This window comes from Hypanus sabinus, chromosome 13, assembly GCF_030144855.1.
Source record: "Hypanus sabinus isolate sHypSab1 chromosome 13, sHypSab1.hap1, whole genome shotgun sequence".
Classification (NCBI taxonomy): Eukaryota; Metazoa; Chordata; class Chondrichthyes; order Myliobatiformes; family Dasyatidae; genus Hypanus; species Hypanus sabinus.
Window position 1 is genome coordinate 66,366,696 of NC_082718.1, and position 15,102 is coordinate 66,381,797.

The 15,102-nt window shown below is 44.1% G+C and overlaps 1 protein-coding gene across 1 annotated transcript in view; it reads left to right on the forward strand.

Annotated features, from left to right (window-relative positions):
* Positions 1 to 15,102, forward strand: part of LOC132403373 (dynein axonemal heavy chain 3-like) — a 990,878-nt gene that overhangs the window by 267,279 nt on the left and 708,497 nt on the right. Inside the window, exon 25 of the mRNA XM_059986790.1 lies at positions 11,414 to 11,584. Coding sequence (XP_059842773.1) covers positions 11,414 to 11,584 — 171 coding nt within the window. The remainder of the gene's footprint in view (positions 1 to 11,413; positions 11,585 to 15,102) is intronic.

Genomic DNA, 15,102 nt, shown 5'->3' on the forward strand with positions numbered 1-15,102 from the left:
AAGTCTAGTCAATCTGCTGCATAGCTGATACTGGCACATGGGAGGCAACATAACTTCCAGATGTCTATATCGCACCCACATATCTTGCCCCTGCCCCATTAAACATGGAATCTCGTGTCAGCACTGCAGTCCTCTTCATCTCTCTGCTCTTCTGAACCACAGACTCAGAGCCAGAGACCTGGTGACTGTGGCTCCTTCCTTCCTTCCTGGTAGGTCATCTCCTTTAATAGGGTCTAAAGTTGTGTAATCTGTACTGGCTGTGCATTTCTGCATCTCCCCTCCTTCTCCTGACAGTCACCCAGTTACCTGTCTCCTGCAACTAGGGGTAGTTACCTGTCATGTACATGCGACACTGTCAAATATCAGCAGCAATAGAGTACACCTGGAGTCTGGTTTTTGCTGTTAACAAAATACTACTTTATTAGTAACTACGTCATATAGTAACTTATCAGAATCAGAATCAGACTTTAATCGCCAAGTACCTGTGCACATACAAGGAATTTACTTCCGGCAGATGTTGTCTCTCTGCTCATAACAATAATAATGATAAATATAAATGAAAATATAGATTATACATACAGGTAGTGCAATCCAAGTAATAGTTACCCAACAGTTAACCAGCAGTTAACTCTTCAGCAATAAAACAAGAGTTAATGGTGTTATGCATATATAGGTGTAAATATATAGATCCCCAAACTTCTTCAAGCTTAGGTGGTAAGTGATACAGTCTTACAATGATGTGGTAAGGAAATTCAGTTCAGTTCTATCCACGGAATTGAGGTGAGAGAGAGATATTTGTAATCCAAAGGCGAGTGTTGTGAGAAAGCAATTATGTCGATGTTCCACAGATTCCATGACAGCAATACAAAATAACAATAGCCGTAGGTTTAACCTCCAAAGTTGTTCCACTCCACACACAAAATATCACCAACAGTGATCTTCAACAAACATCCTTTCAACACAAGTGGTAGCACACCCAGATTCAGCTACGGGACATCCCAAAGTGGTGGCCACAGGATACTCAAACAGAATCCACGTGTGGATTATCACTAACAGTAGCTTATCACAAAGGGAACCATCTTCAAGAGAACCACCACCCAGGCAAAGTAGATTCCACAAGGTTACCCCAATCACACACAATGTGATAGCCACTTATCTAGTTCCACAACATACGAAATAACCCCAACAGTGATTTGCCACAGGGGTGCCTTTCTTCAGTGAATTACCACATCCAGACAAAGTGTAAACACACACCTGGTATTCACAAAGGCTTTCCCCTCACCTGCGGATTAATTCTGTGACAAACACACTTTCGTATCCAAATGGAAACAAACTCACCCTCACGGGCTACTTAGAGAGACAGTCCAAACAGTGAAGATGGTCTCTTTGTCACTCTGTTTCTTCTCTTTCAAACCTTCCTCTCCCCTCCTCTCTTCTCTGCAAACTTCTAGTTTCAGCAACTTGTGAGAGTCATTTATCAATACTCTGGATCGATCTTAACTCACCCCTTTTGGGCTACTGAAAGTTTAAACCAGCGACTGACTTACTGGTGTCTTCCATTGATCGAATCCATCTTGACTCTAACTGTGTGTGTCTGTGTGACCTTGCATATTCAAAACAAGCCACAAGAAACCATAAACATGCATTGTCCATCAAATAACTCCATCTCTCTTACCATAGTAACCAAGCAACTCTGTAGTCAGCAGAAATCCAACAGTGCCTAAAAGTCAGTCTCATTCTCTCAGCATTTTAAAGTGACAGCCCACAGAAAAAAATGAACCCTGGGGTATATAACACAACCCCCCCCCCCCCATAAAGCAAAATTTTGATCAAGGGGTAAAATTTTTAATGGTAGATTACAGAGTATAACACAGTACATATGTGATTATCATATAGCAGATTACAAAAGTGTATACAAATACTAGTTTCTATTTCATTCTTAAACTTAGCACCAGACAGTCAATCTACCATAATATTGTCTTTACCTTTCACATGCCTGGTTACAAAAAAGTCAAATTACTGCAAAACCAGATCCTGTTGTATTCAAAGTGGTGTTTGGTCAACCATTTTCTCTTTTCCACTTCAAAACCGAACACTTAGCCATCACGTGATCAGCTTGCATAGGTCCTTCACAGACTGCCTGAACTTTACCCTGCACAGGTTCCAACTCATCGCCAATTTTTTCCTTGTAAAGTTATTTGGTCCAACTCCACAACCTTTCGTTCCACAGGTCTCCATAGTAACCCTTACAGATGGTCCCTCTTGGTCAAAACAACACTTTAAGCCCTGTCTCTCCAACCCACAACCTTGAGGTCTTTTGTCTTTAAATTACAAAATATAGTTTAACAAATCAACATGCACTGTCTCAGCAGACCATTGTTCCTGCAGCAAGGTCAAAGGTCTTGAAACCAATCCAGACTTCAATATCATCTTATTGAAAGGTTCAGAAACAACATATTTCCCAATATCTTCAGTAAAATTTCCCCCACTAGTTTTCATCTCATCACCAGATTTTAGCACACTGTCCAATATAAGTGACTGAGAACCCTCAATTTCCACTGGTACAGGGGTTAACCCTTCATTCACTGACACCAATCCATCTGACACAAAATTCCTTTACAACCAAATCAGACATCTCAGGATTTAATGGAGTTTCAACACAATATTTAGCATCCTGCAGATTTTCAGATGCTTCAATAACCTAAACACAGGCAATTGGGACTGTCTCCTCTTCCTCGCTTTCATCACTGGTCCCAGTTTCAGATTCCAATTCACCCTGATCATCCCAGCTACTCTCTTGGAAGCTCCTATTCAGGATAAACCTAACCTTATGGGTTAAAGCAAACTCGTCTGCTAACTTAGCAGACTCTGAAAGTGTCGCAGCCTCTTTCTCCTCTAGATATGTCCTTATTTCATCAGGGACACAACTTTTAAATTCTTCCATCAAAATCAATTCTCTCAGGTTGTTAATATCCTCATTTGCCCCATTGGAGGTACACCAATGATAGAAGTACACAGGTTTCTCATAGGCAAACTCCAGACTTCCTCAAATGGCTCCCAGACTTCCTCAAATCTCTAAACTTTTGTCGGTATGCTTCTGGAACCAACTCATAAACCTTAAGCACAGTGTCTTTCACTGTGTTATAATCAGTTGCCTCTTCAAGTGTCAGAGCAGAATATGCTTGCTGGGCCTTCCCTTTAATAACACTTTCTAACAAAACAGCCCACTGGTCCCTCGCCCGCTTCCGATTCTGGCCCACTTTTTCAAAATGCAGGAATTACTTATCAACTTCTGCTTCATCAAATAGAGGTACCAACTTAATTTCTCGACTGACACTAAACCTGGCACTTGACCTCTTTGCTGCATTCTCTCCCTCTCGAACTCTCTCTGTTTTTCAGCCTCTTCTTTCAGTTTTTTTTGCCTCTCTAGCCTCGAGCTGTTTCAGTTGCAACTCATGTTGTCTTCATCTATCCTCAGCCTCCATCTTTAATTTTTCTACCTGAAGCTGAAGCTCAGTCTCAGTAGATTTACCTTCAGCAAACATTTCCAACACATCCTCATTAAACTTTCCCTTGGTTATAAAATGCTGTGCTATTAATGTCTGCATCCGAGCCTTCCTCATTTTAGTGTTCACCTTAAGCTTTAACTTTTGAGCAATTTCCTTCAGGGATTGGTTCTGCTAGAAACATACTAACCTCAACCTCCATTGCTGCTGATTTCCACTCAAGCAAATCAAAAGGGAATTTTCCCCATCTGATTGACCATTAATCAATCAATTAAGTGCCCAACAATTTTTAAATGGCTCCAAACAATTTGTTCATATGCGGGATGAGCAACCCAATTTATGTCACGTACACACAACCCTGTAAAAGTATCAGCAACAATAGAAGACACTTGGAGTCTGGTTTTGCTGTTAACAAAACACTACTTTATTAGTAACTACGTCATATAGTAACTTATACCAGGTAAAACAAGAGTTAATAGTGTTATGCATACATAGGTGGAAATATATAGATCCCCAAACTTCTTCAAGCTTAGGTGGTAAGTGATACAGTCTTACGATGATGTGGTAAGGAAATTCAGCTCAGTTCAATCCACGGAATTGAGGTGAGAGAAAGTTATTTGTAATCCAAAGGCAAATGTTGTGAGAAGGCAATTACATCGATTTTCCTCAGATTCCACAACAGCAATACAAAATAACAATAGCAGTAAGTTTTATTTCTGAAGTTGTTCCACTCCACACACGAAGTATCACCGACAGTGATCTTCAACGAATATCCTTTCAACACAGGTGGTACCACACCCGGATTCAGCTACGGGTCATCCCAAAGTGGTGGCCACAAGATACTCAAACAGAATCCACGCCTGGATTATCACCAACAGTAGCTTATCACAAAGGGGACCATCTTCAAGGGAACCACCACCCAGGCAAGGGTCGACACAACGGTAGATTCCACAAGGTTACCCCAATCACACACAACGTGATAGCCACTTATCCAGTTCCACAACATTTGAAATAACTCCAACAGTGATTTGCCACAGGGGTGCCTTTCTTCAGTGAACTACCACACCCAAAGGGTAAACACACACGTGGTATTAACAAAGGTTTTCCCCTCACCAGAGAACCCATTCCTGTGAATTAAGTCTGTGACAAACACACTTTTGTATTCGAATGGAAACAAGCTCATCCTCACGGGCTACTTAGAGACAGTCCAAATAGTAATCTCTTTGTAACTAGGTTTCTTCTGTTTCAAACCTTCCTCTCCTCTCCTCTCTTCTCTTCTCTGAAAACTTCTTCTAGTTGCAACAACTTGTGAGAGTCATTTATCAATACTCTGGATCGATCTCAAATCACCCCTTTTGGGCTACTGAAAGTTTAAACCAGCAACCGACTCATTGGTGTCTTCCATTGATCAAATCCATCTTGACTCTAACTGTGTGTCTGTGTGACCTTGTATATTCAAAACAAGCCGCGAGAAACCATATTCATTGTCCATCAAATAACTCCATCTCTTCTACCATAGTAACCAAGCAACTCTGCAGTCAGCAGAAATCCAACAGTGTCTAAAAGTCAGTCTCATTCTCTCCCCACAGAAAAAAAATAACCCTGTGGTATATAACACTACCTTCCTGTAGCTCCTGTCTATCATCTCCTCATCCTCCTGTATGAGCCAAAGGTCATCAACCTGCAGCTCAAATTCCTTAATGCATTCTCTGAGGAGTTGCAGCTCAGTGCATCTGGTGCAGATGTGTTTATCCAAGAGACTGGCGGCCTCCCAGACTTCCCACAACCCACACACAGTACAAAACACTGCCCCGAGAGCCATTCCCATGGCACTACCATGCTCAAACAGGATGAATAAATAAGAATAGTATGAGAGAAACCGAACAAATACCTAATCTCACCCAAGCCCGATGAGCCAAGCCACTCTAAAGAATGGTCGCTGCACTTGTACTTGAGTTATTTTAAATGACCCTTTCTAATAAATCTGTCTTGTAGATTGGTTGTTGTGGTGTGGTCGGCCTGCCTTTTAAATCCTGAAAGCAGACTTGACTGAAAGGTAGCTCACTGCCTCTTGCTGATTGGTCACTCCTCAACTCAGAGAAACTGCCACGAGGGTCTGCCTTTTTAAATCTTGAACGTGAACCTGACTGAAGGGTAGCTCTTTTTACACACTGCTCCCTTTACTGAAAGACACTGAAAGATAGCTCATTACGGTGGAGTAGAGGGAATTACAGAGGCATGAGAAAGGAGCTGATTGGAAGGGGACACTGGCATGGATGATGGCAGAGCAGCAATGGCTGGAATTTCTGGAAGCAATTCAGAAGGCACAGAATGTATACATCACAAAGAGGAAGAACTATTCTAAAGGCAAGATCACATAGCCATGGCTAACAAGAGAAGTCAAAGCCAACATAAAAGCCAAAAGGAGAGCATATAAAGGAGCAATAATTAGTGGGAAGTTACAGGATTGGGAAGCTTTTAAAAATCAACAGAAGGCAACCAAAAAAAGTCATTAAGAAGGAAAAGATGGAATACAAAGGTAAGCTTGCCAATAATGTTAAAGAGGATACCAAAAGTTTCTTCAGATACATAAAGAGAGACAAGAATTGATATCAGACTGCTGGAAAATGATGCTGGGGAGGTAGTAATGGAGGACAAGGAAATGGCAGATGAACTGAATAAGTATTTTGCTACAGTCTTCACTGTGGAAGGTACTAGCAGTATAGTAGAGGTTTGAGAGGATCAAGGGGGCAAAAGTGAATGAAGTTGCCATCCCTAGGGAGAAGATTCTTGAGAAAATGTAGGGTCTGAATGTAGATAAGGTAGATGGTGAACTCACTAGGGTTCTGAAAGACCTGGGTGAAGAGATTGTGGAGCCAGTAGTAATGATCTTTCAAGTATTGATTGATTCTGGCATGATTCCAGAATAATAGAAAATTACAAATGTCACTCCATGCTTCAAGAACAGAGAGAGGCAGAAGTAAGGAAACTATAGGCCAGTTAGTGTGACCTCAGTGGTTGGAAAGATGTTGGAGTTGATTATTAAGGATGAGGTCTCTGAGTACATGGAGGCAAATGATAAAATAGGCATGGTTTCCTCAAGGGAAAATCTTTTCTAACAAAATCTGTTGGAGTTCTTTGAAAAAATAACAAGTAGGATAAACAAAGGAGATGTTGATGTACTTGGATTTTCAAAAGGCCTTTACTGTTTGACTGCTAGTGACTAGTGGTGTTCCACAGGGACCTGTGCTGAAACTTTCTCTTTAGCCTGGGATTATGTCAATGACTTGGATGATGGAATTGATGGCTTTGTGGCAAAGGTTGTGGATGATATGAAGATAGGTGGAGGGGCAGGTAGTCAGGTAGTTTTGAGGAAGTAGAAAGGCTACAGAAGGACTTAGACAGATTAGGAGAATGGACAAAGAAGTGGTAGATGGAATATAGTATTGGGAAGTGTATGGTTATGCCCTTAGGTAGAAGAAATAAAAGTGTAGACTATTTTCTAAATGGAAAGAAAATTCAAAAATCTGAGGTGCAAATGGACTTGGGAATCCATGAGCAAGATTCCCTTAAAGCTTAATTTGCAAGTGGTAAGGAAGGCAAATGTAATGTTAGCATTCATTTCAAAGAGGACTAGAATATGAAAGCAAGGATGTAATTTTGAGGCTTTATGTAGAACTGGTGAGGCTTCAGTTGGAGTATTGTGAGCAGTTTTGGGCCCCTTAGAAAGGATGTGCTGACGTTGGAGAGCGTTCAGAGGAGGTTCACGAAAATGATTCCAAGATTGAAAATCTTGTCATATGAGGAGCATTTAACGGCTCTGGGTCTCTCGCACTGGAATTCAGAATAATAAGGGGTGACCTTATTGAAACCAATTGAATGCTGAAAGGCCTCAATAGAGTGAACGTGGAGAGAATGTTTCCTATGGTGGGGAGTCTAAGGCTAGAGGACACAGCCACAGAACAGAATGATGAGGAGGAATATCTTTAGCCTGAGAATAGTAAATCTATGGAATTCATTGCCACAGGCAGCTGTGGAGGCCTAGTTGATGGGTATATTTAAGGCAAAGGCTAATAGATTCTGGATTGGGCAGGGCATGAAGGGATATGGGGAGAAGGCTGAGAGGGAAAATGGATCAACCACTATGAAATGGTGAAGCAGACGATGGAAAATGCAGTTCCTCTGTACCACAGTAGGATCTTGTCTTCTCCCAGAGATTTTGCTGTCTCGCACTGCTGTCAGCTTTTCTGTAAAATCACGTGTGTTGAATTGAATGGACTGGAGAAGAGCTTCTGTGATGGTGGGGGTCTCAGGAGGGATCCAAGATCAATTATTCTCCACTAATTATGGCTGAACATGTTGCTGAATTCATTAGTCCTATTACCGGCATTCACTTCCTGGGCCAAGGCGCAGGTTCTCAGCATCACCTCTTCCCATTGCCCATGACCATTCACAATCAACCAACAAATGAAAACTGGTAGTTTATTATAGTCACAGGTACTGAGGTATGATCAAATCCTGTTGCTCATGCCATCCATACAGATCATTTTATTACACCAGTACATCGAGGTAGTACAGGGGAAATGTACCAGTTAAAGAGAAAGTGTAGAGCAGGTAGATAATAAGGTGCAAGATTATAACGAGATATTGTCAGTAATGAGGAGAAGAGTCAATTTTTTGTAGTAGGAAACTATTTATAATAGTGGGGTGGAAGCTGCCGTTGATCCTGGTGGAATGTGCTTTCATATTTCTGCCTGATGGAGAGAGGATAAGGGAAAATGTCTGGGGTGGCAGGGGTCTTTGACTATGATGAATGTTTACTGAAATATGGACAGAGTTCATGAAGGAAGACTGGTTTCCATGATGTCTACATCAAGTCTATGTCTACAATTCTCTGCAGTTTCTTGGGGTGACAGATAGAGCAGTTGTCTACTGAGCCATGACCCATCCAGATAAGATGCTTTGTACCACTTGGTAGCAGAAGACATGGCAAATATCTTTCAAAATCCTGAGCAAGTAGAGGTGCTGGTGAGATTTCTTGGCCATGGTATACCAGGACAAGCCATTAGTGATATTCAAACCAAGGAACTTGAAGCTCTCAGTCCTCTTGACCTTGGTACCATTAACGTAAACAAGAGCATGTGGACTGCCTCCCTTCCTGAAGTCAATAACTGGCTTTTTAGTTTTGCTGACACTGAGAGAAGGCTGTGTTCAGACTGTGACCTGACCCATTAGTTATGAATCTGATGGCTCTGTCAGCTGTGTGCTTTCACTGGTCAGTCCAGGTTTCATTCGACCAGCAGCTCCTCACGCCCATCTTCTGAGAGGTAGTCCTCAATGAACCAGTGCTAAAGGGCTGGCATAGTGGAGAATGGCTGTTTCAGCCCACCATACAGATCAGAGCCCAGTGTCCACTGGCCAGCTGTCTGAAGCTCTTCCCTGCAGCAGCTCTTGTTTCACCACATCAAACAAGCAGTGGCTGGACTATCTCCTGATGACTCTAAACTCCAGTGCACAACCTCCCCTCTGACACCCCCCCAAATTCTCCAATTTCCAGTAAACCGTTCCCCCTTTGTTCCTTTTTTCTTTCCCCCTCTGCTCTTAACCCACACTGATTCCCCATCCTTTATTCCCTGTTCCACCTTCCTCTCTGATCAGATTCTTTCAGCTTCGGCCCTTTGACAGCTTCTCCTCCCCTTCAACCCTACCTTCAGCCCATTGACAACTCTCCCTCCCCCCACCACTACTTCCACCCCTTTGACAACTCTCCATCCCCCTCCCCCCACCTTCACCCCTTTGACAACTCTCCCTCCCCCTCCCCCATCTCCACCCCTTTGCCATCTCTCCCTCCCCCCAACCTCACCTCCATCCCTTCGACCACTCTCCCCCTACCCTCACCTTCAGCCCATTGACAACTCTCTGTCTCCCCCTCCCCCCCACCTTCACCCCTTTGACAACTCTCCCTCCCCCTCCCCCATCTCCACCCCTTTGCCATCTCTCCCTCCCCCCAACCTCACCTCCATCCCTTCGACCACTCTCCCCCTACCCTCACCTTCAGCCCTTTGACAACTCTCCCACCCCCCACCCTCACCTTCAGCCCTTTGACAACTCTCTGTCTCCCCGTCCCCCCCACCTTCAGCCCTTCGACAACTTTCCGTACTCTCCCCCTCCCCCCCCCCCCCCCCGCACCTTCCAGCTTCTGGCACTATTCCCACTCTTTCCTCTCTCCCTTATGCCAACCCCTGCCTCTTCTGGGTCCACCTATAACCCACCAGCTCTCATTCCACCCCTTCCATCACACTTATTCCAGCTATCATCCCTCTGTCTTTCAGTCCAGATGAAGGTTCTGAGCCTAAAATGTTGACTGTCCATTTCCCTCGACTAATGCTGCCTGACCTGCTGAGTTCCTCCAGCTCCAGTGTCCTGCTGGAATTATCCTTCTTTGGTTTTTGTGTGCAGTGGGAATGCAGCTACATGCCATCCTGAGGGTACAGCCTTGCCAGCAGCTGGTCAGCAAGCAGGAGGGATTGGGGGGGGGGGAGAGGCAGCCCACACAACCTTTCAGAGTATTCCGAACACAAGTCAACAGATGAACTCCATCTCATTGCCCGTTTCCTCCCTACTTCCCTCTCACATTCCCTGAGCACTGGGAAACAGCATAGCCTTCAATCCAGACTTCAACTGAATGTTGCACTGCAATAGAGCTTTCCATCTCCTTTCTGCCCTCTGCGTGTCATTTTCTATAGGAAGAGGGAGCTGAGAGTGGCTGTGGAGTATGGGTGGGGTACAGAGAACGTGCTTGGAACACCTGCAGACAGAAGATCAGAAGTCTGATACTGAGAGAAAGTGCAGTTGAGTGGGGTATGTTGGTTGTAGATAACGGAATTCGACTGATTCAGCCCCATCTCCAGGCAAAACCTCAGTATGGGCCTGTTCCAACATGGGTTTGGGGCCAGGATCTGACCCTGGTGAGCACCAGACCGTAACCATCCTTAAGAGGGCAGAATTTAACCGGCTACAAATGACATCAGTAGCACTGAATCCACCACCCACAACACCCAGGGGGTCATCGCTGACCAGAAACCCATGCAGACCAGCCAGATGGTCTTTGGGTTTAGGAGTGGCTCAGAGTCTTGGTAACTTGTGCTGAATGCATTGACGATGCTGGTTAAGTTGCAGACTTGCCATGCCTGAGATCTGGGTTTGTGGGTATATTTAAGATGAAAGCTGATCGGTTCCTGGGCAGTGTCAGGGCGTCAAAGGATATGGCGAGAAGACAGGTTTGTGGGGTTGAGTGGGATCTGGGGTCAGCCATGACGGAGTGGCAAAGCCGACTCGATAGGCTTGAATGGTCTAATTCTGCTCCTATGTCTTATGGTCTTATGGTGAAAATTGAAACAGAAAGTATCTTCCAAAATACTCCACTGGGCTGAGGGAGCCCAAAACTAAGGAGAAATATACTATCAAATTAAAGCTTCTTACTTTACCTCTTCTCCTCTACCCATCCACCTTCCCACTCAATTGGTTTCACCTATCACCTGCCAGCTTGTACTCCTTCCCCTCCCACACTTACTTATTCTGGCTTCTGATCCCTTCCTTTCCAGTCCAGATGAAAGGTTTCAGCCCAAAACGTTGAGATGTTACCTGATGTGATGAGTTCTTCCAATATTTTGTGTGTGTTGCTCTGGATTTCCAGCATCCGCAGAATCTCTTGTGCATATGCTTTTTGTTTGGAGATGGACAAAGTGACAGACACCACTGAGGTGGCACAATGGAGGGGAACCAAAGCTTCCTCAGCCCATTAGGATGTCCTAGATGATCCACTTTTCACTCTTTGACTCCTCGCAGGTGATGTGTTGCTCTGGGCTCCTGGTTGATGAAGTAAGAGTGTTCTGTCTACATTGCAGGTCCTTTCTGTCGTTGCACAGCAGATCCAGACCATTCAGCGAGCTGTCTCTGGGAAGGCGACTACATTTGTCTTCGAAGGGACTGAGATCCCACTGGACTGTTCATGTGCTGTCTTCATCACGATGAACCCTGGCTATGCAGGCAGAGCCGAGTTACCTGACAACCTCAAGGCAAGTGCACAGCAGGGACTCTGAGGCACAAACCTGCTCAATCGCTCCCTTCTGGATAAACTCAGTGGGTCGAGCAACATTTGTGGGAGGAAAGGAACCATCATTGTTTTGGGTCAAGTCCTGAGGTAGGACCTTGATTTGAAATGTTGACAGTCCTCTTCCATAGATCTGCCCAGCCTCCTGAGCTCCGCCAGATGCCAGTGTCTCTGGTCTCTGGCATCTGCATTTTCCTCTTTAAAACTAGGAAGGGGAAGGAAGTTTAAATGGAATTCAACAGACATCAGGATGGCTACAGGTGCTCTCCAAAATAGTGGCCTAGTCTACTCTTTGTCCCACCAATGTAGAAGAGCACCAACTGAGTAGACAAGGTTGGAGGAGATGCACGTGAATCTTTGTCTGATCTTTGAAAGGGCTGTTTACATCTCTGAATGGTGGTGAGGCAGGAAGTATAGGGACCAGGGATTACCCCATGTGGTTGCGGGGAAAAGTGTCTGGTTCGTATGGTAGGAGGTACAACCAATGGAGAGCTGTGTATCCAGTTAAACTATAGTACAGCTGGTTTCCATCTGGCTATCAGTTGAGGAAGTGGATAAAATGTAAATAGAAAATGCAGTTGGTGATTGATAGCTGGAAATATTAAATGACTGTGATAAACAGTGTGAGCTCACCTGCCATTAGACGGTGCAGTTCAGAAAATAGACACGCAAGAGATTGCAGATGTGGGAACCTGGAGCAACACACGATCTGCAGGTGGAGCTCAGCAGGTCGACCATCACCCATGGGAGCCTGTGGAAGGGTTTCAGCCTTTCCTCCCACTGCTCATCCCATTGAGTTCTTCCAACAGATTGTGTGTTGGTTCAGGCAATGATCTGGACAGGTGATATCGCAGTTAGGGAAGGATTTAGAGAGGTACAGTAGATCATGACATAGCATGCCAGGGCACGCCATGCCAGATAAGAAGATGGAGAATACCACATGGTGAGTCACTGTGTCCTGGCAGGTGTCGAAGAACATAGAGACCAAGGCATACAAGTAAACAGTTCCGTGAAAGTGGAGACACAGAGTGATAGTGGTGAAGATGCTTGGCTTCATTAGATGGGGCACTGAGATGGGATGTCATGTTACAGCCGTGCAATTCACTGGTGAGACCGCACACGGAGTATTGTCACAGTTTTACTGCCTAGCATAGGAGGATGTTATTAAGCTGGAAACAGTGCAGAAAAGATTCACAAGAATGTTGCCAGGACTGGGTCGAGTTATAAGCAGAGAATTGCTAGGCTGGGACTTTTCCCCTGAAATATCGGAGACGGAAGGTGACCTTATAGAGGATTATAAAAGCATAGGTAAGGAGAGTGGTCACACTCTTTCTTCCAGGGCAGAGCAGTCCAAAGTTAGAGGGCAGTTTTAAGGTGAGAGGTGAAAGATTTAAAGAGGACCTGAGGGACAATTTTATTAAGACGTACAAAAAAGCTGGATGAACTCAGCAGGTTGGGCAGCATCCGTTGAAAGAAGCAGTGAAACAATTTTATTGGTGTGTGTATGGAACAAGGAAGTAGCTGAGAAAGGTACTTTAACAATATTTAAAAGGTACTTGGACAGGTACATGGATAGGAATATTTTAGAGTGATATTGGTCGTACACAGGTAAATGGGACTAGCTTGGGGCATCTTGCTCTGCATGGACCACTTGGGCTAAAGTGCCTGTTTCTGTAAGACCATAAGATCATAAGACATAGGATTGAAATTAAGTAATTTGTCCAGACGAATCTGCTTCGCCATTCCATCTTGGCTTATTTATTAGCCTTCTCAACTCCACTCTCCTGCCTTCTCCCTGTATCCATTGACACTGACTAATCAAGAACCTATCAATGTCCACTTTAAATATATTCAATGACTTGGCTTCCACAGCCATCTGTGGCAATGAATTCCACACTTTAAAGAAATTCCTGCTCATCTCTGTTCTAAATGGATGCTGCTCTATTCTGAGACTGTGCCCTCAGGTCTTAGACTCTGCGAATATAGGAAAAATCCAGTCCACAGCCACTTTATCTAATTTTTCAATATTCAGTAGATTTCATTGAGATCCCCCCGCCCCCCGCATTCTTCTAAACCCCAGCGAGTACAGGCCCACAGCCATCAAGCACTCCTCATGCATTAACCCTTTCATTCCCAGAATCATTCTCATGAACCATCTCTGGACCCTCTCCAATGCCAGCACATCTTTTCTCAGATATGAGGTCCAACATGGCTCACAATACTCCAATTGTGGTCTGACCAACACCAGAGCACCCAGAGGAAACCCAAATGCACAAGGGAAGGAACATACAAATTTGCTTACAGAGGATGCCAGAAATGAACTCTGAACTCCGTGACCCGAGCTGAAATAGTGTCACGCTAACCACGATGCTGCTGTGGCTGCCCAATATTCCAGTCCTCTCAATACAAATGCTAACATTACATTTGCCTTCCTTATTATCGACTCAAGTTAACCTGCAAGTTAATCTTTAGGGAATCCTGCACAATTAGTCCCAAGACCTTTTGCACCTCGGATTTTTGAATTTTCTTTTCATTTAGAAAATACTCTATTCCTTAACTCCTTCTATCAAAGTGGATGACCATACACTTCCCTACACTATATTCTATCTGCTACTTTTTTTACTCATTCTCCCAATCTGTCCAAGTCCTTCTGCAGACTCCTGCTTCCTCAACACTACCTACCCCTCCACCTATCTTTATATCATCTGCAAACTTGGCCACAAAGCCATTATTCCGTCATCCAAATCATTGACATATAATGTGAGAAGAACCAGTCCCAATACCATCCCCTGAGGAACACCACAGGCAGCCAACCAAAATAGAGCTCCTTTATTCCCACCGTTCACCTTCTGCCAGTCAGCCGATGCTCAATCCATGCTAGTATCTTTCCTGTAATATCATCAGCTCTTATCTTGCTAAGTAGCCTCATGTGTGGCACTTTGTCAAAAGCCTTCTGAAAATCCAAATACACAACATCCATTCACTCTCCTTTGTCTACCCTACCTGTTCCAGCAGATTTGTCAGGCAAATTTTTCCCTGAAGTAAACCATGCTGACTTTGGCCTACTTTATCATGTGCCTCCAAATATCCAAAACCACATCCTTAATAATGGACTCCAACATCTTCCCAAACTCTGAAGTCAGGCTAACTGGCTTATAATTTCCTTTTGTTTGCCTCACTCTTTAAGAGTGAAGTGACATTTGCAATCCCAGCCCTCTATAACCATTCCAGAATCTAGCAGTCTTGCAAGTTGATTACTAATGCCTTCACAATCTCCTCAGCTACCTCCAACAATACTTTGGGGTGTAGTCCATCTGGTCCAGGTGACTGATCTACCTTCAGACCTTTCAGCTTCCCAAGCACCTTCTCCTTAGTAATAGGAATGAAACTCACCTTTGTTCCCTGATATTCTTGAATTCCTGACATTCTGCTAGTATCTTCCACAGTGAAGACTGACACAAAATATTTATTTTTGTTTGCCAT